Source organism: Herpailurus yagouaroundi, unplaced genomic scaffold (genome assembly GCF_014898765.1).
Source record: "Herpailurus yagouaroundi ecotype Mexico unplaced genomic scaffold, PumYag 67690, whole genome shotgun sequence".
In the NCBI taxonomy this organism is placed as follows: Eukaryota; Metazoa; Chordata; class Mammalia; order Carnivora; family Felidae; genus Herpailurus; species Herpailurus yagouaroundi.
This window is the reverse complement of record NW_024420490.1, coordinates 3,155,938-3,182,793: the sequence shown is the minus strand read 5'-3', so window position 1 is coordinate 3,182,793 and position 26,856 is coordinate 3,155,938. Positions and strand designations below refer to the sequence as shown.

At 41.0% G+C, this 26,856-nt stretch overlaps 1 protein-coding gene across 7 annotated transcripts in view; it reads right to left on the bottom strand.

Annotated features, from left to right (window-relative positions):
- Positions 1-10,323: 10,323 nt before the first annotated feature.
- REPS2 (RALBP1 associated Eps domain containing 2) overlaps positions 10,324-26,856 on the bottom strand; it is a 234,510-nt gene continuing 217,977 nt past the window's right edge. For all 7 annotated transcript variants that reach the window (XM_040468333.1, XM_040468327.1, XM_040468330.1 and 4 more), the window contains one exon: positions 10,324-12,033. In XM_040468333.1, the coding sequence (XP_040324267.1) occupies positions 11,965-12,033 (69 nt within the window). In that variant the 3' untranslated portion in view covers positions 10,324-11,964. The remainder of the gene's footprint in view (positions 12,034-26,856) is intronic.

The following is a 26,856-nucleotide window of genomic DNA, read 5'->3' as shown; positions in this document are numbered from 1 at the left end:
TGATCTTAATCATCTAAGTGGCTTTGGATTTTAGCCATCAGCAGGCTCCACAAGAAGGTCATCAAACTGTCTGGTGTTCCCATTTCAGCCAGCTCAAGGAAGGAGGGGGCATTAGGTCAAGTTGTTTGCCTGTCTTGAAATCAGCTGGTGGTCTCTGAGACAGGGACACCTGTGTCTCCTGCTTCCCAATGCCGGACACAATGCCAAGGCCTGACACCAACCAACCATCAATTTTTAGATTAACAAACACATGCCTAGCACTTAGCTTACTAGGCACTGTTCTAAGTTCTTTATATGAACATGCAAACACTATTATTGGTAAGTTAGGGATGAGGAAGTGAGGCAGAGAGAAGCAAGTAACTTGCTGAAGACCACATAGCTGTTAAAGGATGGAGTCAGCATCTGAACACAGGCAGGCAAATTCCAGATCTCATACTTTTATGCTATACTGCTGGAGTGCCGTCCTCCAGGCTGCCTCTTCTTTCTCATCCCAACAGTGGGGTTAGAAGATGTGACAAGAGGAAATTCTGCCCCTACCCCCACCCCACTGTCTCTACCAGACCATCAGGGAATTAAGAAATAGAGGTGCTTGCGTAAAGAAGAAAAGGAAGTGACCAAAACCAGAGTTAGGGGAGGAGATAGAAAGTAAGGAAGTTGGACATTAATGAGCTCACAATGTTACAGGTTTAAGCCTACGTCTCCATTTCTTGTGCCTCATGGCAGCTTGAAGCTGACTTCCAGAAGTGCTGAGCAATTCCAGTCAGAGAGCAGACTGAACACACAATGGGAGTCAATTTTAAAACTTGATTAAATTATACTTTAAGCTATTTTAATTACTGGGTCTACCAGAGGGAGAAAAGTGCTATTTAAAACCTAAAATCACAATAAGCAGCCATGCTGCCATCCAAGAGAAAAATCTCTATTATTCAGAAATCTATGTCTACATTGTTTCTTCCCTTCACAGAGGCTGGCAAGAAAAAAATGAGAAAATAGAGAAATGTTAAAGCTTCTATCATTCTTCTGTGCTGTGAAAGGTGAGGTTGCAAACTGGCAGTGTGTAGGCCCAAGCTGGCTCACAGACATGTTTTGTTTGGCCTGCATAATGTTAGCCCGCACAGTGGGGTTTTCCCCCTCAGTGTTTTAAATTGAAAATAGTTGCCAACATATTAAAAAATAGGCAAGAACCCTTTGACAGATGTATTGCAAATAAGTTCTACTGTGCCGCAGTCTGCCAAAACTCTCTTAGTTGTGAATTTTGATAAACAGAAGTTCCTAATTTTAATGAAATCCAACTTATCAATCTTTTCCTTTGTGGTTCTCTGTATGCACCATTTAAAAAAAAATCTTTATGAAATTCATGAAGATATTATCCTATGCTTTATTCTAGAAGACTTCTTGTTTTACCTTTCACATTTAGATCTACGACCCATACTGAATTAATGTTTGTGCATGGTAGGGATCCAGGTTCATTTTTTTCCATGTGGATATCTAACTGTTCTAGCACCATTTATTGAAAAGACCATCTTTTTCCCCCACCAAATGATGGCAACATATTTATTGTAAATCAAGGGATTATATATGTGTGGATGTGTTTCTGGGATCCCTATTCTGTACTGTGGACCGTTTCTCCAACATTTGCAAGAATACCACACTCTTAATTACTGCGGCTTTGTAGCAAGTCTTGAAATCTAGTAGTGTAAGCCCTCCAACTCTGTTCTTCTTCAAGATTATCTTGACTATTCATTGGGGCGAACACTTAACATTGGTGCATGTACATCAGGCCTCAATGAAAAAGTAATGCAAAACAGACCTTCTGAGGGGTGAGGGAGAGGAGATACTGGGCTTCTCAAGCAATCAGTAATCTAGCAACACAGGAGCCTGACAATAATCTACACGTGCCCTTGTAGATGGAGTAAGGTCCAATTGGTCACAGTCCCTGCCTACTGGTCCCTACCACTGAGACGGATGGGCCAGCACACTTCTCATCTTCCTCCCAACTCACTTCACTAATTTACACTGCTGCCCGGAACCTGGAGGGATTTAACTTAACGGACTGACTTAGCAGAGCCTGTTGATGTAGATCTGACCGTTTGAAGGGGTGTCCCTGGCAGTGATGGGGTGAAGGCTACGTTGCTCTCAATAATTGAGGAGAAAATGAAGGAAGCCTGAGGGGCTCCTCCATGGTCACTACTTTGAGGGCCAGAGCAGTCTTTGTGGTGGGACTCGTGCTATGCATTGTAGGATGGTTAGCAGCATCCCTGTCTTCTCACCAGATGCCCTCCCAAGTTGTGACAACCAAAAGTGTTTCTAGATATGGCCGGATGTTCCCTGGGGTCAGAGGCAGAATTGCACCCAGCTGAGACCTACGGGATCAGACTTCGAGTAGAAACAGGAAGGGGAGAAAAGAGATCTGTAGTGGGGGTCTGGGCAAGTTAGAACAGAAATACTGGCAGGACCCCCACAGCTCCCACCTTCCCTCCACTAGCAGAAGCAGAACACATCTACAGAGACAGAGAGGGGAACACTAAGAGAGGGGACCGTGCAGCACAGGGCTGTGAACAGGTCAGCCACATCACAAACCACAAGGGGCATCTGTCACATAGAACACTATGTGAACAATGTCCCCTGGAAGTGCGAGCTGTGGAGGCCCTGGACATAAACTACACTCTATACATTCTGCCCCTTTCCCACTCCACCCCACCTTCCATACACATACACACAAATGCCTCGTGTAAGTGATATCTTGCAGGGAAATAATGGCCCATCTATCAAACTAATTCCTAGGAAATGCATCAGGGCCAGAAGTGACTAGGACAAAAGCATCAGTTCCTCTACCATTACCTCTGCATCTCAAAATCTCCAAAAAGACTGAGATGCAGGTTCTTGCCACACATGGGTTGAGGTTCAGGCCAATTTAATTTACATTTCAAAGGTCCTACATCACAATTCTCTGTATCTGTATTTAATTTGCTTCACTTTCCTTTATTCCATTCCCCAAGCATTATCTTTCTTCCCCTTGGCTTTCCTTCAGCCTTGTAGCTTTGAGTAAGTCTAATCCAGGGTGGAGGCATGCACTCTGTTCCATGTGTATCTCGGGCAGGAGTGGTCTGCCCCAGGTCCAAGAAAATGGGGTGCATTCTCTATAGAAAGTTTAAAGAAAACAATAATAAAATAGACTACAAGTCAGTCTTTTATTTTCACCAATATGCCAGTGATTCTAATATTTACACACTGGTCAAAGATAAAAAATATTCTGTTGGTCAACGTTCAAAACAATTACTGTGGTTAGTATTGTTTTATACACACACACACACACACGATTGAACGACAAATGCAATGAGATCACTTAGATACCTTCCAACACCAATGTCTGCACTTCCCAAACACCTATTTGAAAACCAATATGGCAGTACTCTTTGAAGTTGGAGTTTGCCGCAGAGATGCTATACTTCGGTGTATTTCTCCCCCAGGCTCAGGGATTTTCAGAATTATTAAACAAATTCAAATGAGGGGCGCCTGGGTGGCGCAGTCGGTTGAGCGTCCGACTTCAGCCAGGTCACGATCTCGCGGTCCGTGAGTTCGAGCCCCGCGTCGGGCTCTGGGCTGATGGCTCGGAGCCTGGAGCCTGTTTCCCATTCTGTGTCTCCCTCTCTCTCTGCCCCTCCCCCGTTCATGCTCTGTCTCTCTCTGTCCCAAAAATAAATAAACGTTGAAAAAAATTTTTTTTAAACAAATTCAAACGAGAACTCATGTCCAAAGGAATCGGTATTTTGGCTTCATTTCCAAATTCTCCATTTCTGCATTTTGATGTGCCTTCTTGCCAAAACAAGAAAGAAAAAAAAGAAAAGAAAAAGAAAAAAAAAGAGCCTGTACCTCTCGGTCATCTCAGAGGCTGTTATCTCCCTCAAAAAGAAAGAACTGAGGATGGAAAAAGTCTTGTGTCATGCAAAGAACTCCTGCCTAGCAGGGTTTAGTCCCCAGAGTTCTGGGCTTTGGCCCTTTATCCACACACATGCCAGAAGACGTGTAACACATCAAACTAACAGGTTTGGTTCATGTCAGAAACACTAGTTTACAATCTTCCAGTGAAGCATTTCCTTTCTAGGGGGTAGAAAAAACTGGAAGAACACAAATCACTCCTTAAGTACTAGTGAAGTGACTTCATGCATTTGTGCTTAAATCTTGAAAAAGGCTGCAATTTCAGGATGTTTTATGCCTTCTCATGATGTGCAAGGCCTTCCCATCCAGCCCTGTGGCCAACTCTTGCCACTTCCTCCTCCCCTCCGTGCTCCACGGGCTCCTCCATCCAGAGGAGAATCTTCGGCAGTTCCCAGAAGACACCATATTCTTACCCAGCCTTGCCTTAACGTACACAGTTCTGCTCCCCCTGCCTGGAACACCCTCTTTTTCTTAGTTAATGCCCATCCCTCTTTTAAGACTCTTCTGTGAAGCCCTCTCCTGGCTCCCCACAGTCTGAATTAGATGCCCCCTCCCACCAACATACTGTGGGTTCTCAGAGCAACCTGGCCTTGTGTCTTCTCGTGCATCATGTGCTCACCACAACTTTTTCCTTCTGAGCGGACAGCTAGACCACATTTCCCAGTCTCCATTGCAGCTAACTGTTGTCATCTGAGCTCTGGGAAATGAAGTATGAAGAGAAGTGATGCATACCATTTCTGTGAAGAGAAATTGTATCCTCTCTACAGTGTCTTTTTTTTCTCCACACACTGGCTAAAAGGAGAAAACTCTTTAGCCCTATAGGAAGACCAAAGCGCATGTGAAAGGAGTCTGGGTCCCTGCATAACCACAGAGAAAAGGATGCAACTAAAAACATCCACTCTGCACTGTAAGGGGAGAAATACACTTCCATTGTGTCAAACCACTCAACTCCTGGGGTTGTTATAGCAGTCAGCCTACCCTCGTACATCTTAGTAACTGTCCCACACTGCACTACAATTCCTTTGTCAGTGTCTATGAGCTCCTTGAGGGAAGGGATCCTGTACTGTTGGTCTAACTTCCAGCTCCCAACATAGTCCTTGATACCCAGCAAGTATCCGTGGGGAGAAGGTCAGGAGAGGGAACAAACTCATGACTGGATGCTGTAGCACAGAAGAAAGTCTGCCCTGGGAACATTTTGATCCTTTGCTGTCAATTAACTGAGACCGGGATGAATCCACGTTGTCTCTCTGCACCACTTTCTTCAGCTGTAAAATGAAGTTAGCTATACCAGGAGTTCAATTTTAGTGAGCATCAGTATCACATGGAGGGCTTGTTAACACAAACACTGCCAGGCTCACACCCAGAGTCCCTGATTCAATTGTTCTCCAGTGTAAGTTCCCTAAAGATGAGGATATCGCCAGTCCGGGGACCACATTTTGGGAACCACTTGCCTAGATGATCTCAGATGTCTTTTATCTCTAAAGTGAGGGACACAGTGATTTTCACCAGTGCTTGGAAAAGGCCGGGGTCAAGTGACCTCCAGTGTCCAAGCTTATGAGCCAAATCATGGATGATTTTTTTGCAGAGTTTTTTTGGTATTTAGAACTCATAGATTAGAAATATCCCATGTGTAGCCCACCATTTGCATTCACAAAGCAGAATAAAACTCCCAGCTGATAGGACAATGGTAGACTCCTAAAATTATTCAAATTTTATTTCATTTCATTACTTTGAGAGACAGTGCACGTGCACACAAACAGGGGAGGGGCAGAGAGAGAGGGAGAGAGAGAATCTCCAGAAGGCACCATGCTGTCAGCACAGAGCCCAGCTTGGGGCTTGATCTCTCAATCCAGGAGATCATGACCTGAGCTTTAATCGAGTCAGGCACTTAACCAACCGAGCCACCCAGGTGCCCCAAATGATTCAAATCCTGAAGGTAAGAAACTGCAACTGGGATGCCAGATTACTGGGTCGGGCTTTCAAGCCCACTGTCCTTGACCTCTCCCCCACTTCACCCCTACTCTAGCTAAGGATAGGATGCTGGGAACATTTTCAAACAAAAAGAATACTGACAGGATGAAGCAAATAACCTGGACCCCACATTAAGCCAAGTTTTCAATGCAGGAGATCTTTAAAATGCACTGTGAGTTAGGCAAGATAGCCCATGATCACCCAGTGTTCACCGTGTCCAGATATTTAAGGACCTAGCTCAGATCACCAGGAGGTAAAAATAATCAAATCTCAGACTTGATTGGGAAGACCTCCAACTCTTTTCCCACAGCACTTCCATTAAATGCACAAAACCATATGCAGGCCACAATTCATCGACACCAAGACTCCATAAAAACACTTAGTTATCGTACATTTATTTTTAACATAGCACCCCAGTTTCACATCATGTACATTTTCCAAAGTTGGAGATTTTTAACCTACTATGTTCTTCACAGACTTTCCAACAAGTGTGAAAAAGAGGCAGTAAGGTTAGTTTGAGTCTACAAGTCACAATCCAAATATAGGTTACCCTATATTTATTTATGCTTAAGACCAATATACTTTATGTTCCCAAGGCCTAGCAAATGAACAAAACTCTGGCTAAGTAAATTGCTAACACAACTTGTTAGCACATTATCATGAGGAGACAGAAGGCATCAAATATATATATACTCTGCTGTTACTCATTTTACTGTTCAATGTACCTGCAGTGACAAAATACACACTCTTACTCTCGAGGTTAAAATAGACCATCAGCTCATTCTCTCTCCTGGCCCACTGTCATGAAGACTAACACGGCTCTTCCTGTCTCTGGCTTTCTGGAACATATCTGTGCTGAAGACAAACAGAATGGCAGAATGCCGAAGAAAAGGGAACGCCCAGTTCCCAAGATGGGTACAGTTGAAGCCCTCACACAAGCTGCCTTAAAACAAAATGAAAACAACACAACTCGGCTGATCCAATCGCCATGCGATGGGGCTCTTGCATCAGCTGCACCATTCCGAGGGCAGAGCTCCAGAGCTCTGGGAAGGCCCTTTAGGGTCCAGTCCTGTCAGGCAACGGAGTACTGGAGTAGGCCGGAACTGGCCCCTGAATTTCCCTAGTGTCAAACTTGCCCTCGAATTCCAATTCAAGCCCTCTTAAAAGTCCCCGTCCTCTGGTCTCCAGAGTCATGAGCCCATTTTCTCCAGCTTCCCACAGCCGTGAAATTAGCTTAGAGCAAGACAGGAAAACTCACAAAACACAAAAACACTTTCCCATTATTAAGAACAGAGTAGGTTTCTGTAAGTAGAACAAGTCCTCTCAACCGAAACCCCGCGATGCCTTTTAGAAAAGTTTCTTTCGTCATCACGTATGTCGGCAAATGCAGAAAATAACTATATAAGCCTAACAGGAGCCATGTGCCTGGGATGTCTTGCTCGCAGTAACACACTGGCTATTCCAGGGAGCACTTGTAAGGCAACCTCTGAAGGCCGATTTTGGAGGAGAGCAGCAGCCCCCAGACTGACTATGCGCGGCTTTTGAAGTCCGGTCCCCCATGTCTGTTCTTTTGCTCTTGGAGGGGTCGCAAAACTAGATGCATTTCTCATTGCAAACAAGCAAAGCAGGGTGGCTCATAGAGCAAGACTCACATGCACACTGCCGCCCATGGCCGAGCCGCTGGTACTGGCGAGCAGTAGCCCTTAGCCTGTGCCTAAAGACAAGATGCCGCCTCAGAATTCCAAAAACCCAAATCCCCACCCCTTACTAGGGAACTTGAACCACATCAAGTCATGATGCAAAAAAAGAACATAATAAAACACCCATAGCTAACGTGTAAATTCAAAAGATCCTTGGAAATCGAAGTTTTAAAAGAGTACACTTAAAAGGGAGTAAGCCGGTTGGAAAGGGAAACCAGTCACCTCTGCTCTACTTAACGAGAAGAGAAAAAGACCTTTCAACTGATACTACATTCTGTTCACCTTCATAATGTTCAAACCACAACCTACTAAGCCCTACTTGTCAATAATATGGGAAGATCTGGTCACTCTGATATTTGAAATTCTTTTTTTTCATACTTTTAAAATCACATTCCTTTGGTGATGTCTAGTCAGGAGGTGTGACTGAAGTTTGTTTTGAACAAATGTTTTTAGCTGTTAGGTGTTATACTGTAACTGAGACCTTTCCAATTACTGCTTAGGAGAAGACTTTTGTAAATGCCTGTCTTAATTGCAAGAAAAACATCCGTTCCAGGTTATTTTCTTATTGATCTTCTGAGTGCACATCTCTTATTACCATGGTTGTGAGATCATTTAAGAAACAAATTATCATTTATAAACAGACTATAGAATCAAGTCACATATGAAGAGTGCTTTATGATAGTTCAGACATTGGTAGGAAATCAGAGGACAATTCGTGTTTTTTACTACTCCCCCTAAAATATGCTGAAATCGAACATTTGCAACCCACATAACTGAAGATACAGCGAAGAAAACTGTAACTTACTACATATTGAATTCATTTCAATCGCAGTAGTCTATTTTAAAAACAAACTCCCATAAGGAATACAGGAATGGAATCCATTCAAAGCAACAGCTGTCAAAAGTTCTGCCAAGAAACTCAGAGTAATTTATTGCATCATGAAAGGTGAGGTGTTCAGAAGAACAAATAGTTCAATCATACTCTTTCCCTTCAAATTTCATTTTTTGCTTCAATCTAAGAGGAATATCTAGATCTAAAACTCACTGAAACGTGTTTTCATACTTTAAAACTTACTAAGTAAATAAAATTCAACATGGTAAATAGAAGAAACCCTTCTAATCTATTTTTAGTATTGCTAGAGGCTGGAGGACTTGACTTAGAATCCCTAAGATCAGCTGGCATCCCAGCTCTGCCACTAGTTACCTCCTCCTATGGATTCTCGGGCTAGAAAGTGTGGCTTCCCCAAGAGCAAACTGCAGGAGACGGGTCCAAGTCCTCTCCGCTCGGACATCCCATTCTCCAATGAGAGTAAAATGGGCTTCCAGCCAAGATGTCTCCTCTCCCGATCAGGCCCGAAGCACCCAATATTTATAAAGCGGTTAGATCTGTCCAACTAAAGCGAATCCAAGTATCTGCCTTGATCACAACATGCACTTCCATTCCAGATATCCACCTTCTGCTTTGGCTTCATATCTAATGGACAGGGAGGGGGCAAAAGCAGCAGGCCACATACAAGGCACATGAGGGTACCTGGAAGCCTGCTGTCAATTCCTGCTGCGCTTCCCGCTTTGGGGCACCAGGACCCTATGGAGGAGGACCACTCAACAAGCAGCTTATTAAACCTCCATGGACGGGGGGCAACACCGACCTTCTGTCCATTGAATTCTGCCCAACGAGCAGGTCCAATTTGGGAGTGGTTTTATAGAAGAGGGCTAACGGTGACCTCACCAACTCAGCCTTCCTACAAGTCACATTAAAGGCTCACAGGAACATTAACAGGAGTTATAGTCCTACATTAAAAGTGCACATCCTAAGAAAACAGAGGAACAGAAGATGAGCACTAGTCGGGTAATCATAATAGTGTGTACTTGTTTTCTCTTTTAAAATCCACTTCTGGGGCGCCTGGGTGGCGCAGTCGGTTAAGCGTCCGACTTCAGCCAGGTCACGATCTCGCGGTCCGTGAGTTCGAGCCCCGCGTCAGGCTCTGGGCTGATGGCTCAGAGCCTGGAGCCTGTTTCCGATTCTGTGTCTCCCTCTCTCTCTGCCCCTCCCCCGTTCATGCTCTGTCTCTCTCTGTCCCAAAAATAAATAAACGTTGAAAAAAAAATTAAAAAAAAAATAAAATCCACTTCTGAGCAACTAATAAACTGTGGTCACTGTTAAGTGCAGTCAAGAAAGCTGGGCATAGACATTACTGATGTGGGCTTTAACGCGGCGCTCATCTTAAAATACGGGTGACGGGGCTTTAACTGTCCAATGCGAGTTTGTTTCTTTAATGAAAACCAAGCCAAGTAAACAAAACCCGAACATCCTAATTTGTCTCACTGCGGCATGGACTGATTGGGGAAAAACACCTCAATATTTCTTAAATGTAGAATAGTGACTAACATTCTTTCATTTGTGTGCCTGCTCAATGGCTATGCGGCGCTATCTCGAGTGAGTGTGTATGTCCTGGAAGATTATGAGATGCAGTGCCAATGTCAGTCTTTCCTGGATGGAACATAACAAACGGTAATCATGCTGTCAAATGTGTGCAACGAGGACACTTGATAAAATTCCTTACAGCCCCCAGGTCTCAGAACATGGGAAAGGAGGTTATCTAAAAAATTTGCACCGCCCATTTATAATCTTAGGAAGGGTTTTAAATGACTCCAAACCCCTCCCCGAGGGGCAGAAAAGGCAACCAAAAGGGAAGGAAAGGGAGAACAGAGAAACAGTTCAACTTTTTGATTTTCAAAATCAAATCAATTCCAAATCATCCTTTAATACACACAGAATAGAACCACCAACTTATTTTTCTTCGGGAAAACATCATCTGTTTGAGCCTTTCTCTTCTGTTATTAAGCTATTGATAAAGCTGGCAAGTAAAATAAGGAAGCATTAAATAAACACCCACTTATTCTAAGAGCCGCCAACCTACTGAAACCGGAGGCTTGATCCCACATACCGCAAACCCATCCTAAAGCACTTCAGAAAGGACCGTAGGCACACCCCACCCGTCTACTCTAAGAATGGGTAAATTAGTAAAATGCACAAGAGACGGTATTTCTTATAATCAGTCTCTCAAAGTGATGTTAAAGCAGGCATGCCCTGACCCCTGTGAGGGTCGATCGATTCCCACTTTGAACTTGAGCTTTCAGGGGGAGCAGGTGATCAAAGTTTCTACAGCATGCTGGCTTCTGCAATTTGAGCTCATGGTTTTACATCACACACGCTGGAGTCAGCTGGGCTCCGCTGGGCTGTACATAAACCAATCACTTCCCCAGGGTGCACTTCACACAGAACGAACAGCTGTACCCCCAGAGTGAAGATGGGGTTTCTTTCATTATTTCTTTGTACTCAATACAATCACAATTCAGGTTAAAATAACAGGGACAGAAATAACTCCCAGAGTTGTTGGAGTGCTGGTAACAACCAGTTCCCCTTATTCCCCAGGTTGAATACCTGGGTTCAAGCAACAAATATTTATCAGTCCAAACAATCTCTTCAGCCTTTTGCATCTGACGGGCGGTTTCCAAATACATGCATTTACAGGTATGTTATCCCATGCAGGATAAAAGTAGAGATCTGGCAACTATTTGTTCAATTTAAGCGGGTGAGGCAGTTAAAAAAGCAGATTGCTCTTGCACAAAAATTTACATGAAAGGACCGAGTTCTGTGAGCTGATGGCCTGGCTGGGCCAAGTTAAATAGATCACTGACAAAACTTCCACTTTACAGAGGTGCAAAGACCCAATAAATCTCTGCCATCCAACGGAAAACAATAGTTATGTATTATTTATAGCTAGATATAATGTCAAAATGGCACTAAGAAGCAGTTTTGGCATATGGTGGCAGAGGGCACAGCGCCAGTCTAAATCTGATGCTTTTGTTTTAGTTTTTGTTTTTATTATCATCATGCCAAAGACTATCCAGTTGGAATCCCAATTATTCAGGAAACCAACCTACTGTATTTGATATACATACAAAAATAAAACAAGCATCCTGAAGGTACTAGGTTATGAGGTTTTATACAAATCATAAATTCTTTAAATAAATAATGCTCTAACTTGTTTTCATTTGCTAGAAGATTGGTTTTTGGTAAGGAGAAACATCTAACAACTTGAGGAAGTATTTAAGAATGTGAGATAAATTCCACTGATAATTACAATTTCAAGTGTGATAACTGGTTGTATTTTTTCCACCAGAGTAAAAGGTACAAGTGAACTACAAGAGAAAAGGAAATATGGATTATATTCTGCCGCTCACAGCTTTTCACACAGTCTTGGACATCTATGACAAGTAGTTGGGTTGAAACATTCAAAGGAAAGATCTTGGCAGAAAAAGTCGCCCACTGTTACTTGAATCTTGGGGATTACAACACAGTGACTGGACGAAGTTGTTCCAATTGGTTTTCCAATGCAATCCGTTCTTGATGAACCTCCTGATTTGTACAAAACAGAGAGAAGAAAACAAAAAGCAAAGGGGTCATTTCCTGGGTTCATCCCTACTTCATCAGATTTTAAACAGAAACTCTAAGTGGACCCCAAAACACTGAAGTCCCACATGACTCAAGGACAAGTAGACTGTAAGGCATCATATTTAAAGCTGGTGATCAGACCAAGGCGGCTTCACAATTTGTCATCTCTCAACTCCCTTCTGAAGATGAGGAAGTGAAATTGACTGACACCACCCCCGCCTTAATCTCACCAGCAGTTTTAATAGGATTAATGACTGGCAGAAGATGATGTTAAAAATCAACAGACAGACTGGGAGAGAGCAGAAAAGCAAAAGCAGACTGCTACTACTGAGAGGGAAGCCAGCAGGACTCAATTTCTAGCTTCAATCTCTCGTTCCTAATCCAGCACCACACTCCACAGGTCTGACGGATGAGCAAATGCACTGACTATCTGCCAAAATCTCATCTTGGCTCCTGCACAAAATACAACTTAAGGTGTGACTGCATGGCTAATGGCAGGGAGAAAGAAAGAGAGGATCATCCATCTGCTATTTGGGAATTCAAACTTTCAGCCCTAAAACAGATTTATTGGCAGGAAGAGAGGGGGACACGTAAAGGCATTCTTAAGTACAATCAGTCGAGATGGGAAAGACCTCTGTATAAAGGCTCAATTCTGAGATGCCCCAGAAGAACCAACATGTTAACAGTCCAAACAGAACTCAACAAGCGTTTGTTCACCCTCCCCTCCTACCCAGCCATCCAACAGTTCTTTGAGTATCTATCTACTATGGGCCAGATTCTGCTCTAGGTATGATAGTACCAGCAAAGAACAAGACAGATCAGACCAATGCCCTCACAGGGCTTGCACTCAAATGGCTAGAGAAAGACAATAAAGAACAAGATACCTTCAAAAGGAAAGAAATAAGATGACGTAATAGAGGAATCTGGAAGAAAGGTGGAGTGGGTGTCAGGAAAGGCTTCACAGAGGTGACGCTATCTGACCAGAGACTTGAATGAACTGAGGGGTGAGCCATATGAAGACATGGGGGAAGGATCCTTAGGGAGACAAAATGGCAACTATAAAGGCCCCAAAGTGGGGTGGGACAAGCTTGCTGTGTTTGGTAACAGAAGGGCCTGTGTGACCAGAGGAGAGGGAGCAAGGAAGGCACTGGTAGGAGCTGTAGTCTGAGAGTTAGGCAGAGACCTTGTGGACAGAGTAAAGAGCGTGGACATCATTCACAGTACAGGGGGATAGCACTGTGGGTTTTGAACCAGGGAATGCATGTGGCTTAACTTAGAATTCAAAATATTCACTCCAGCTACTGTGTAGATAGTGGATTGGACAGCAGGGCAAAAGCACAGGCAGGGAGTAGTTGCAAGGTTACTGCATGGACCAAGGTGAGAAATGAAATGGCTTTGATCAGGGTAGCAGCCATAAAGATGGGGAAAACTGGATGAATTCTGGATACATTTTGAATTTAGAACTGATAGGACTTGCTGATAATGTAGGAAAGAAGGAAGGGGATTTGGGATTGAGCAAGTGGGTAGCTAGTAGTAGTATTAATTGAGAACAAGATTAGATGAGAAATCAGCATTTCAAAGGGAAGGTTGGGAAGGAAGCGTCTGACATGTGTACTGGATGTATTAAGAGAGAATGGTGAGTAAGCAGTTGTGATAGTACGTCCAGGGACCAGAGGTAAGAGAAGGAGAGCTGGAGACATAAATTTAGGATCACCAGCCTATGGATGATCTTCAAAGCCTTGAGACTGTATAATACCATCTAGCAAAAGAATACAGACAGGTTGAAGGTAAAGATGCAACTGAACACACATACCACACTCATTCCCTACTGGAACCCCACCAAGACAATAAAAAGAAGTTTTTGAAGTCACAGACGCACAAGAACAAGTGATACAAATAAAATTTGTAAGCTGGAAGGCCAACAGATGACTTAGCAATTCCAAGAAAAATAAATGTGGGCATTCCACGGCTGCATGGTGGGGTCCTTCCATAAGGTGATCCAAACACCCCTCTGTTCAAGGGATTCTGCATCTGTAAACTGAGTCAGTCCAGAATGGACTGAGAGGCTGGGACTAAAGCTCCATTTTGATGGTTCTTCAGATTTCTGTTCACTAGGACTGGTACGTTTCTACTCCTACAAATCAAGTACAGAAAACTGAAATGCAAGCTAAGCATAGGCACAAAACAAGAAGCAACCTGATTTTACAAAGAAGAATCCCTGAAAGACTCAAACTGGCAGCACCAGATTCCTGCGTAGGTGCAAGTGAAGGGAGGAGGAGGACCGCCTATGTAAGTGCTGGTTCCAAGTCTGCTTCGCAAACAGTTAGCTCCCTACAGCATTCCAGCTACCAGGCCACAACCTTAAGATTTATTTCTTGCAAAGGGACAACATAAGGCCTCTTGACTAGCAGTATAAAGACCCAGTTGAGGACAAGATACTGGACTGGAACTAGGGAGAATAAATGAATGAATATCCAGGATACAGAGACCCAGAGCCCTCTCTCTCCAATGAACCAAGCCTTTCCCTCCATGTAGGAGACCAAAAAAAGTCTCTTCTCTGGAAACTCCAATCAGATTAAACAGAAAGAGCCAATGATACTGCCTTAGGAGGCTCCCCAACTATGCAGCCCAACCAGACTGAAGACTGAAGCTCAAAGTTGACAAGCCTCACAACATGCTATGTGTTTCCAGTGAGCATTTTCATCCTCCTCCTAAATATAAGCAAAGGACCATCAGATACTGAAGGAAAGCATCTAATGAGAAATAGCTAATAAAACAGAAAAGCAAGTATTCAGGAAGAAGAAAACTACTACCATTAATAGAAGATATTACAATAATGAAATGAAAATAGGATACCTTTATTTTTTTTTTTTACATTTATTTTTGAGAGACAGAGTGAAAGCAGAGGAGGGGCAGAGAGAGAGGGAGACACAGAACCCAAAGCAGGCTCCAGGCTCTGAGCTGTTGGCACAGAGCCCGGTGCAGGGCTTGAACCCACGAACCCCACGACCTGTGAGATCATAACCAGAGTAAAGTCGGACGCTTAACCAAGTGAGCCACCCAGGTGCCCCAAGAATAGGCTACCTTTAAAGAGACAATCAGAGTACAAAAACTGAACTCTTGTTATTAAACAACAGACTGAATATTTAAAATTAAGTAAGTTTCCAGAAATGGACAAAGAGACAAAAATAAAGAAAACAGATGAGAAAATATGAGAAAATTAGAGGACCAAGCTAAGAGTTCCAATGTCTGAAAAATACCAGCAAGCGAGAAGAGAGAAAACGGACAGGGGAGTAGGGTGAAAACATGTGGAGGAAATGTGCAACAATAACAAAAACCAAGAAAACTCCCAGAACTGAAGAATATGGGTTTCCAAATCAAAAGGGCTTACCGAGTACAGAGAACAAGTAGACAAAAATCATCTACACTTTCAAAGCAAAGTAAGAGGAGAGAAAAACAGCAAATAAAACACAAAACAAAAACAAGGTCACATACAAAGATTCATAAAACAGAGTGAAGTCTGACATTTTAAAAAATTATTTTTTATTACATGGTAAAAGTGACTTTTTTAGTGTACAGTTCTATAAATTTCAACACATGTATGTATTGGTGTAACTACCACCACAAACAGGGTACGTTACAGTTCCAACCAGAAAGCTCCCTGGTACTACTCCCTTATCTATAAACCCTCACCTTCATGCACAACCCCTGGCAACTACCAGTCTGTTTCCCAGCACCTATGGTTTTGTCTTTTCAAGAATGTCAAATACAAGGGAACAAGCAGTGTATAACCTTGACACTGGCTTGTCTCACTCAGCATAATGTCTGAGCTTCACCCAACTTGTGGTGTGTGTCACTACTTTTTAATGCTGAGTACTACTTCGTTGTATGAATGTACCACACTTGATGCATTCATCCTTTGAAGTACATATGGGCTGTTTCCAGGTTTGGGCCATCACATAAAACTGTTACGAACATTCGTGTACAGATTTTTGAGTGAACACAAGTTTTCAGTTCATTAAGGTGGATACCCAAGAGTAGAACTGTTGGGTCACATGGTCGGTGTATATATAACTTCATAAGAAACCTCCAAGGGTGCCTGGGTGGCTCAGTCGGTTAAGCATCTAACTTGGCTTGGGTCATGATCTCGCGGTTCATGGTTCGTGAGCTCGAGCCCTATATCAGGCTCTGCACTGACAGCTCAGAGTCTGGAGCTTGCTTTGAATTCTGTGTCTCCCTCTCTCTCTGCCCCTCCCCCACTTGTTCACTCACTCTCTCTCAAAAATAAAAAAAAAATAAAAAATAAAAAAAAAAGAAAAAGAAACTTCCAAATGATTTTTCAGAGTAGGGTACCATTTTGCATTCCCACCAGTGCATGAGAGTCCCAGTTGCCAGCACTTGGTATTGTCATGATTTTCTGTTTTAGCGATTCTAATATGTGTGTAGTGGTATGTGATCATGGTTACAATTAGCGTTTCCCTACAGCTAATGACACTGAGTATCTTCTCATACGTTTATCTGCTATCCTTATATCCTCTTTGGTGAAGTGTCTGTTCAAGTCCTTTGCCCATTTTTAAGTTGAGTTTTTGTAGTTTTGAGAGCTGTTATTGAGTTTGGAGTTCTTTAGATAATCTGGATACAACTCCTTTGTCAAGCATGTGGGTTGCAAATATTTTATCCCAGTCTGTAGCTTGTCTCTTAACTCTCCTGACAGTCTTTAAGGCAGAGCACAAGTTTTTAATTTTGATGAAGTACAATTTATTAATATTTTTCTGTTCTAGATTATGTTTTTGGCATCATTTCTAATACCAGGTCATGAAGATTTTTCCCTATGTTTTCTTCCAAAAAATTTTATGTCTTTATGTTTTATGTTTCCATCCATAACCTACTTCATGTTCATCTTTGTAGAAGAACTGAAGTTTCGATCAAGGTTCGTTTTTTTCCCCAAAGGGAAAGGACCCATTGTTAGAAGACAATTGTTGAAAAGACTATCCCCTTTCTTAATGAATTGATTTTGCACCTTTGTCAAAGATTGAATGGCTATATTCATGTAGTCTACTTTATGACCCTCTAACCTGCTCCACTGATCTATGCATCAATCCCTCCACCAAGGCCATACTGTCTTGATTACCAAAGCCTGATACTAAAGTGATTCCTGGGGCATATGTGTGGCTCAGTCAGTTAAACATCCAACTTCAGCTCAGGTCATGATCTCATGGTTTGTGGGATCGAGCTCTATGTTGGGCTCTGCATTGACAGCAGAGAGCCCGCTTCAGATCCTCTGTCTCCCTCTCTCTCCCAAAAATACAAAAACATTAACAAGTGATTCGTCCAACTTTGCTCTTCTTTTCCAAATTTGTTTCAGCTATTCCAGTTTCTTGCTCCTTACATACAAAGTATAGGATTAGCTGATCTACACCTACAAAAAGTCCTGCTGACATTTTGATTGGCATTGTAGTGAATCTATAGATCACTTAGGAGAAAAATGACAGCACTACTCTGTTAAGTCTTCCAATCCACAAAAAGCAAATGTGTCTCTCCATTTATTTAGGTCTTGGCACTTTATAGTTTTCAGTATTCAGATCCTATGTGTTTTTGATGAATTTGTACCTAAGTATTTCCTTTAGAGGAGGGGGGGAAAGATATTGTGAATGGTAGGGTTTTTCACATTTCTGTTGCCAATTATTTATTGCTTAAGAATATGATTGGTTTGTGTATGCTGACCTCGCATTCTGTAACCTTAAGAAACTCAATGAGACAATGAAAATTTAAAAACCAATTCAGTTTGCAATAGTGTCACAAAATATTGGGAATAAATTTCACAAAACACATGTAATACCTGTACACTCAGAACCGCTAAGAAAAGTTTACAAGACGTAAATAATTAGAAAGATGTACTCTACCAGCAGATTGGCAGACTCAACACTGGATTTTGATCCTCCTTAAACTGATCTATATATTCAAACAAGTCTAATCATAATCCTAGCAGGCTATTTTGTAGCAAATGACATGCTGATTCTAAAACTTATATGAAACAAAGGGTCCAGAATATCCACAGGAATCTTGATAAAGAAGAACAGGCTAAAAAAATACATGCTACCTGATTTTCTTACTCTAAAGCAACAGCGATCAAGATTGTGTGGTACTAGTATAAGAATCAACAAATAGATTAATGCAACAGAATAAGAACCTAGAAATAAATCTGTATTTATATGGTCATTAGACTTTTAACAAGGGAACCAAAGTAATCCACGGAGGAAAAGAAAAGCTTTTCAACAAATGGTGCTAGATTAGATACTGACATGGGGAAAAATAAGCCTTGACCCTAATCTCAAACTATACACAAAACGTAATTCAAGGTATATAATAGACACTGGTGCAACCGCTAGGGAAAACACTATGAAAGTTTATCAAAAAATGCCAAAACTACCAGGAGTGACATCAGCATCATGGCTGCAAAGACATGTCCCCCTTGCAACAACAATTTGGCACTCATTCATGGCAAAGTGTCTTTGTGGGAACTGTGGGACCCAGCACCGTACACTAAGAGATCCAGGAGGAGTCTCACCCAGTCACGCATTGGGTAATAGGCACACATGTTTGTCTGCTTGGTCCCAGCTCTGGACCCTGAGCTGGCCCATGAGCCAGCTCTAACCCCTCTTAGCCACAGTCTGGGAGTCTCTGGAAAACTATTTTAGACAATCACCCACAGATGACAGAGCCTTTGTAGAAGTCTAATTTTCCAGCAGGTAAGTTCTAGAACAATGTTGGAGGAAAAAAAGAGTTTGGATGCACTGGAAAGAAGGAACTGTTAGATTTTACTCACATCACCCTCCTCCATAAGGCAGCACAGTTTGGGGCCAAGAGAGATCTTCTCAGCCCATGATTTCTCCCTTGGGGGAAATAGGTGTGTAAGTACACACCCAGTTTCCCCAGCTATGTGGAACACTGCCAAAGAGGCTCAATTCTCTCTTGCCCCATTCAGAGTACTGAATTGTGAACAACATGACTGGGAGATGGAAAGTAGCTGGGAGAATGGCAGATAGGACCCTCAAAAGGCACTAAAGGAAACACGGATCCTACAAAATGTGTTGTGGGACTCCATCAAGAAGCCCACCCATGAGTCTCTGGGGATCCTCCAACTGCCATATGGTACTTCCCAGCACACCTCTAGCCTTACTGACACACATACCCCTATCCTATAGCCAGACCCCTGTTCACACTCCCTAGGCAGCAAACTCTGGCAGGTGGCTAGCGAGCACATACAGAAAGGCTGTGCTGGCCCAAATCTGTGGGTCAGGGAGAGACCACAAAATTGAGCTTTAGCGCCACCTTTGAGAAAACAAAAGAGAGGCTGCTAGCACTTGACCTGGTGTTTTGTAGGATCAGGAGGAGACGGCATAGAAGCTTAATAATTCTGCCACAAGAGGGAGCAAGAAATGTCAGGCAGATACATCCATAAAGGTCTAAGAAAGCCTCAGAATCCCTAGCAGGACTGATGAAACATATTTCTTTCCTGAAGGCAGTTCATAAAGACTGGAAGAAGGGACTGCTACTTCAAATATTAATACAGCAATGCAAAATTTCAAGGAACATGAAAAATCGAGGAAACCTGACACCACCAAAATATTGCAGCAATTTCCAGTAACCAATCCCAAAGACATGGAGATGTGTGGTTTACCTGATAAAGAATTTAAAATAGCTGTTTTAAGAAAACTCAGTGAGCTACAAGGAAACACAAAAAGACAAAATCAGGAAAACTACATTATACAAACCAAAGGAGAAGTTTAACAAAGAGAAATCATAAAAAAAGAACCAAACAGGAATTCTGGAGCTGAAGAATGAATGAAATGAAAATTGCAATAGAGAGTAAAAACATCAGAATGGATCAAACAGAAAAAAGAATCTATGAGACTGAAGACAGAAACTTTAAAATTGTACAGTCAGAAGAGGAAAAAAAAAGAATCAACAAGAGTGAAGAAAGCAAACATTATAGGGTACCATCAAAAGAAATAACTTATGATTTGCTAGACTTCCAGAAGTTGAAAAGAGATGGGGACAGAAAGCTTACTTAAATAAATAAAGGCTGAGAACTTCCCCAAACTGGGGAGAGATATGGATCCAAGTTCACAAAGCTCATAGATCACCAGACTCAAAGAGATCCTCTTCAAGACTCATTATGATAAAACTATCAAATATCAAAGAAAGACCATCTTAAAAGCAGCAAAAAATAAGAAGTCTGTAACTTACAAGTGAACCCACAAAAGGCTATCTCAGCAAGCACCTTACAGACAGGCCAGGCCAGAGTGGGATGAAAAGGTGCTGAAAGGAAAAAAACTGCCAACCAAGAATACTCTATTTGGCAAAGTAATCCTTCAGAAATGAAGAAGAATTCAACACTTTCCCAGAAAAACAAAAGCTGAATGTGTTCATCAACACTAGACCAGTGTTGCCAAGAAAGGTAGAAAGGAGTCCTTCAAGCTGAAACAAAAGAATGCTAATCAGCAACATGAAAACATAAAAAAAATTAAACATACTGGTAAAGATAAGAATAAAACTGGTAAGATTCAGAATATTCTAATGCTGCAATATGAAGGGGTTAACCACTTAACTCTATTACAAGGTAAAAGGACAAAAGAATTAAAAATATCTGTAGCTACTTACAAATCAATGTGATACATCATACATTAACAAGAGGAAGGATAAAAACCATATGATTTTCTCAATAGATGCAAAAAACAGATTTGACAAAGGACAACATCCATTCATGATAAAAACTCCCAACAAAGTGGGTTTAGAGGGAACATACCTCAAAATAATAAAGGCGATATATGAAAAACCCACAGCTAACATACACAACGGTGACAAACTGAAAGCATTACCTCTAAGATCAGAAACAAGACAAGGATGTCTTACTCTAGCCACTTTTATTCAACATAGTACTGGAAGTCTTAGCTGCATCACTCAGACAAAAAGAAATAAAAGGCATCCAAAGTGGTAAAAATGAAGCAAAACCGCCACTATTTGCAGATAAGTATACCATACATAGAAGACCCTAAAGACAACACCAAAAAAATGTTAGAATAAATGAATTCAGCAAAGTTTCAGAATACAAAATTGATATACAGAAATCTCTTGCATTTCTAAATATTAACAATGAGGTAGCAGAAAGAAAAATTAAGAAAACAACCCCACTGACATTTGCATAAGAATAAAATACCTAGGAATGAAATTAGCCAAAGAGATGAAAAACCTATACTCTGAAAACTATAAGACACTGATGAAAGAAATTGAAGATGACAAAAATAAATGGAGGGATATTCCATGCTCATGGATTGGGTGAACAAATATTGCTAAAATGTCCAAACTACCCAAAGCAATCTACAGATTCAATGCAATCTCTATCAAAATACCAACAGCATTAAAAAAAATTTTTTTTAACGTTTATTTATTTTTGAGAGAGAGAGACAGCGTGAGCAGGGGAGGGGCAAAGAAAGAGGAAGACATAGAATTTGAAGCAGGTTCCAGGCTTTGAGCTGTCAGTACACAGCCTGATGCGGGGTTCAAATTCACAAACCGCAAGATTATGACCTGAGCTGAAGCTGGACGCTTAACTGACTAAGCCACCCAGGCGCCCCCCAACAGCATTTTTCAAAGAACTAGAACAAATAATCCAAAATTCATATGGAATCACAGAAGATCTTGAATAACAAAAGCAAACTTGAGAAAGAAGAACAAAGCCGGGGGTATCACAATCCCAGATTTCAAGATACACTACAAAACTGTAGTAATCAAAACAGTATGGTACAGGCACAAAAGCAGACACCTAGATCAATGACCAGAATAGAGAGCCCCGAAATAAACGCATGCTTATACAGTCAATTAATTTATGACAAAGGAGGCAAGAATATCCAATGGGAAAACGTCTCTTCAATAAATGGTGTTGGGAAAACGGGACAGCTACATGCCAAAGAATGAAACTGGACCACTTTCTTACACTATACACAAAAATAAATAAAAAATGTACTAAGATCTCAATGTGGGACCTGAAACCATAAAATTCCTCAAAGAAAACATAGGCAGTAATCTCTTAGATATTAGCCTTAGCAACATTTATGGATATATCTCTGCAGACAAGGGAAACAAAAGCAAAAATAAACTATTAGGACTATATCAAAATAAAAAGCTTTTGCACAGCAAAGAAAACCATCAACAAGACAAAAAGGCAACCTACTAAGTAAGAGAGGATATTTGCAAATGATTTATCTGATGAGGGGTTAATATTCAAAATATATAAAGAACTTATACAACTCAATGCCAAACAAAACAAAATCCAATCCAATTAAAAAAATGGACAGAGGACCTAAATAGACATTTTTTTTAAAAAAAAGACATACAAATGACCATCAGACACATTAAAAGATGTTCAACACCACTAATCATCTGAGAAAGGCAAATCAAAACCACAATGAGATATCACCTTACACCTGTCAGAATGACTACAATCAAAAAGAAAAAACAAGTGTTGCCAAAGACGTGAAGAAAAAGGAACACTCACGCACTGTTAGTGAGAATGTAAACTGGTGCAGCCACTATGCAAAACAATATGAAGGTTCCTCAAAAAATGTAAAATTGTAAGTCAGAGAGAGACAAATACAGTTATGATTTTACTCTTATGTGGAATTTAAGAAATAAAATAGATGAATATAGGGGAAGGGAAGAAAAATAAAGTAAGACAAAAACAGAAAGGCAAACCATAAGAGACTCTTAAATATAGAGAACTGAAGGTTGCTAGAGGGGAAATGGGTGGAGGGATGGGCTAAATGGGTAATGGGCCTTAAGGAGGGCACTTGTTGGGATGAGCACTGGGGGCTGTATGTAAGTGATGAAGCACTGGGTTCTACTCCTGAAACCAATATGACACTGTATGTTAACTAACTTGAATTTAAAATGAATGAATTAGGGGTGCCTGGGTGGCTCAGTCGGTTGAGCGACCAACTTCAGCTCAGGTCATGACCTCATGGTTTTTGAGTTCGAGCCCCGCGTCAGGTTCTGTGCTGACAGCTCGGAGTCTGGAGCCTGCTTCGGATTCTGTCTCTCCTTCTCTCTCTTGTGCTCTCCCCCACTTGTGCTCTGTCTCTATCTCAGAAATAAATAAACATTAATTAATTAATTAAAATGAATAAGAAATAGAACTACCATACAATCCAGTAATTCCAATATTCAATATTTACCCAAAGTAAATAAAAAACACTAATTTGAAAAGTTATATATGCACCCCTAAGTTTACTGCAGCATTATTTACAATAGCCAAGATATAGAAACAACTCAAGTGTCCATTGACAGATGAATGGATAAAGATGTAAGATACACACACACACACACACACACACACACACACACACACACACACACAGGAATATTACACAGTCATAAAAAATGAATGAAATCCTGCCATTTGCAACATGGATGGACCTAGAGGGTATAATGCTAAGTGAAATAAGTCAGATAGAGAATGACAAATACCATATGATACTACTTATATGTGAAATCTAAAAAATAAAACAAATGAACAAACGAAAAAACAGATCCTTAAATACACAGAATAAACTGGTGGTTGCCAGAGAGGAGGTGAGTAGAAGGATGGGCAAAATAGGTGAAATGGGTTAAGAGGTACAAAATTCCAGTTATAAAATAAATAAGTCATGGAGATGAAAAGTACAGCATAGGCAATACAGTCAATAATACTACAATAGCACTGTATGGGGCCAGATGGTGACTACACTTGTGGTGGTGAGTGCTGAGTAATATATAGAATTGTAAAATCACTATGCTATACACCTGAAACTAATATAACATTGTATGTCAGTTATACTTCAACAATAAAAAAAAATAAAAAGCGGGGCACCTGGGTGGCTCAGTCAGTTGGGCAACCGACTTTGGCTCAGGTCATGATCTCGCAGTCTGTGAGTTCGAGCCCCGCGTCGGGCTCTGTGCTGACAGCTCAGAGCCTGGACCCTGTTTCAGATTCTGTGTCTCCGTCTCTCTCTGACCCTCCCCCGTTCATGCTCTCTCTCTGTCTCAAATATAAATAAACATTAAAAAAAAAATAAAAAAATAAAAAAATAAAAAGCAAATCAGTATCTTATGGGGAAGCAGAGTGCCAAAGGTGCTGGAGACTTGGTGTTACTCCTCCTCTGCTCTGTCCTGTGGTAACTAACTGACCGGGGGCCAGTCACACAGATTTCAAGGGCCTTTCTATGCCCATCTGTCAAAGGAGGGTGTCCAGGCTCCCTTAAAGCTCTGAAATTCTGATTTAGAATGCTAAAAATCAGGACCTAAGACATTAATAGCCACAACTTTAGAGAGACTAGCATCCAGTTAATACTTTAAGAAAATAAAGTGAGATAGTAACTTTTAACAGGAACCACAGGGAGAGTATCTCTATAATTAAGGCAATAAAAAAACTTTTTTTACAAAAATGCTACAGCTACAATAATTTGCTAATGGATACACAATATAAAAAGAAGTTGTGACATCAAAAATGCAAATGGGGAGAGTAAAAGGGTGGAGTCTTTATATGCAAAGTTAAGTTGTTATCAGCATAAAACAGACTGTTATAGCTGTGAGACGTTTTATATAAGCCTCACAGTCATTGCAAAGCGAAAACTTATAGTAAATTCACAAAGATAAATAGAAGACAATCCAAGCATACCAATGGAGAAAAATCATCAATTCACAAAAGAAGGCAGTAAGTGAGGAAAAAGGAACTAGGAAACAGCCAGAAAAAAAATAAGATGGCATTAGTAAGTCCTTACCTATCAATAATTACTTTTAATGTAAATGAATTAAATCCTCCAATCAAAAGGTATAAAGTGGCTAAAAAACAAACCCAACTATATGTTATCTACAAGAGACTCACTTCAGCTTTATGGTCACACACAAGGCTCAAAGTGAAGGGATGAGAAAGGGTAATTCATGCAAATGAAAAACCCAGAGAGCAGGGTGGCTATACTTAAATCAGACAAAACAGACTTTAAACCAAAAACCATAACAAGAGGCAAAGAAGGTCATTATTTAATGTTTAGGGGTTAATTCATCAAGAAAATATAACAATCGTAAATATATATGTACCCAACATCAGAGCACCTAAATATATTAAGCAAATAACAGATCTGAAGGGAGAAATCGATGCATATATCATCCAGACAGAAAATCAGTAAGGAAATGTTGAACTTGAGCTATACTTTAGACCAAATGGACCTAACAGACATATAAAGAACATTCTATCCAGCAGCAGCAGCAGCAGAATACATATTCTTTTCAAGTGCTACTCTCCAGGATAGATCATGATAGGTCACAAAACAAGTCCTAGAAAACTTAAAAAGATTGAAATCATACCAAGTATTGTTTCTGATCACAATGTTATGAAACTAGAAATCAATTAACAGGAAGAAAGCTGGAAAATTCATAAATATGTGGAAATTAACACTCCTGAATAACCCATAGGTCAAAGAAGAAATCAAAAGTTATCTTGAAACAAATGAAAATGGAAATACAACATACCAAAAGAAATGACCAACAGATACATAAAAAGATGCCCAACATCAGCAATCACCAAGGAAATGTAAATCAAAACCACAATAGGAGATCCCCTCACACCTGTAAAAATGACTATTATCAAAAAGGTAAGAGAGGGGCGCCTGGGTGGCTCAGTCGGTTAAGCGGCCGACGTCAGCTCAGGTCACGATCTCGCGGTCCGTGAGTTCGAGCCCCGCGTCAGGCTCTGGGCTGATGGCTCAGAGCCTGGAGCCTGCTTCCGATTCTGTGTCTCCCTCTCTCTCTGCCCCTCCCCCATTCATGCTCTGTCTCTCTCTGTCTCAAAAATAAATAAAACGTTAAAAAAAATTTTTTTAAAAAAGGTAAGAGATAAGTTTTGGCAAAAATGTGGAGAAAAGGGAATCCTTGTGCACTGTTGGTAGGACTGTAAATTGGCCACCATGGAATAAACAGTATGGAGGTTCCTCAATATTAAAAGAACCATCATCTGATCCAGCAATCCCACTTCTGGGTATCCAAATGAAAAAAAAAAAATCAGGATTTCTAAGGGGTATCTGCATGTTCACCACAGCATTATTTACAATAGGCAAGATATGGGAACATCAGGGTCTGTCTACAAATGAATGGATAAAGATGCAGTACATACATACAGTGGAGTCTTACTCAGCCATAAGAAAGAAGGAAACCCTACCCTTTGTGACAGAGATGGACCCTGTGGGCACTACACCAGGGGAAATAAGTCAGACAGAGAAAGGTAAATATTGTATGATATCACCTGTGTGTGGAATGTAAAAGCCAAATTCATAGAAACAGAAAATAGAATGGCAGTTGCCAGGGACTTGGGGGAAATGGAGAGATGTTGATCAAGGGTGCAAACTTCCAATTGTAAGATGAGTAAGTTCTAGGGATCTAATGTACACATGATGACTACAATTAACACTACTGTATTACATACCTGAAAGTTGCCAAGAGAGTAAATCTTAAATGTTCTCACCACAGAAAAGAACTAATAATTATGTGAGGTGATAAAGGCATTAATTAACGATACCATGATAATCATATTTCAATATGTCAATGTATCAAATCAACATGTTGTATACCTTAAAACTACACAGTGGTATATGTCAATTATACCTCAATAAAGCTGAAAAAAACCAGAACTACCATATGATCCAGCTTCTGGGTATATATCCAAAGGAGTTAAAGTCAGTACCTTGAAGACACATC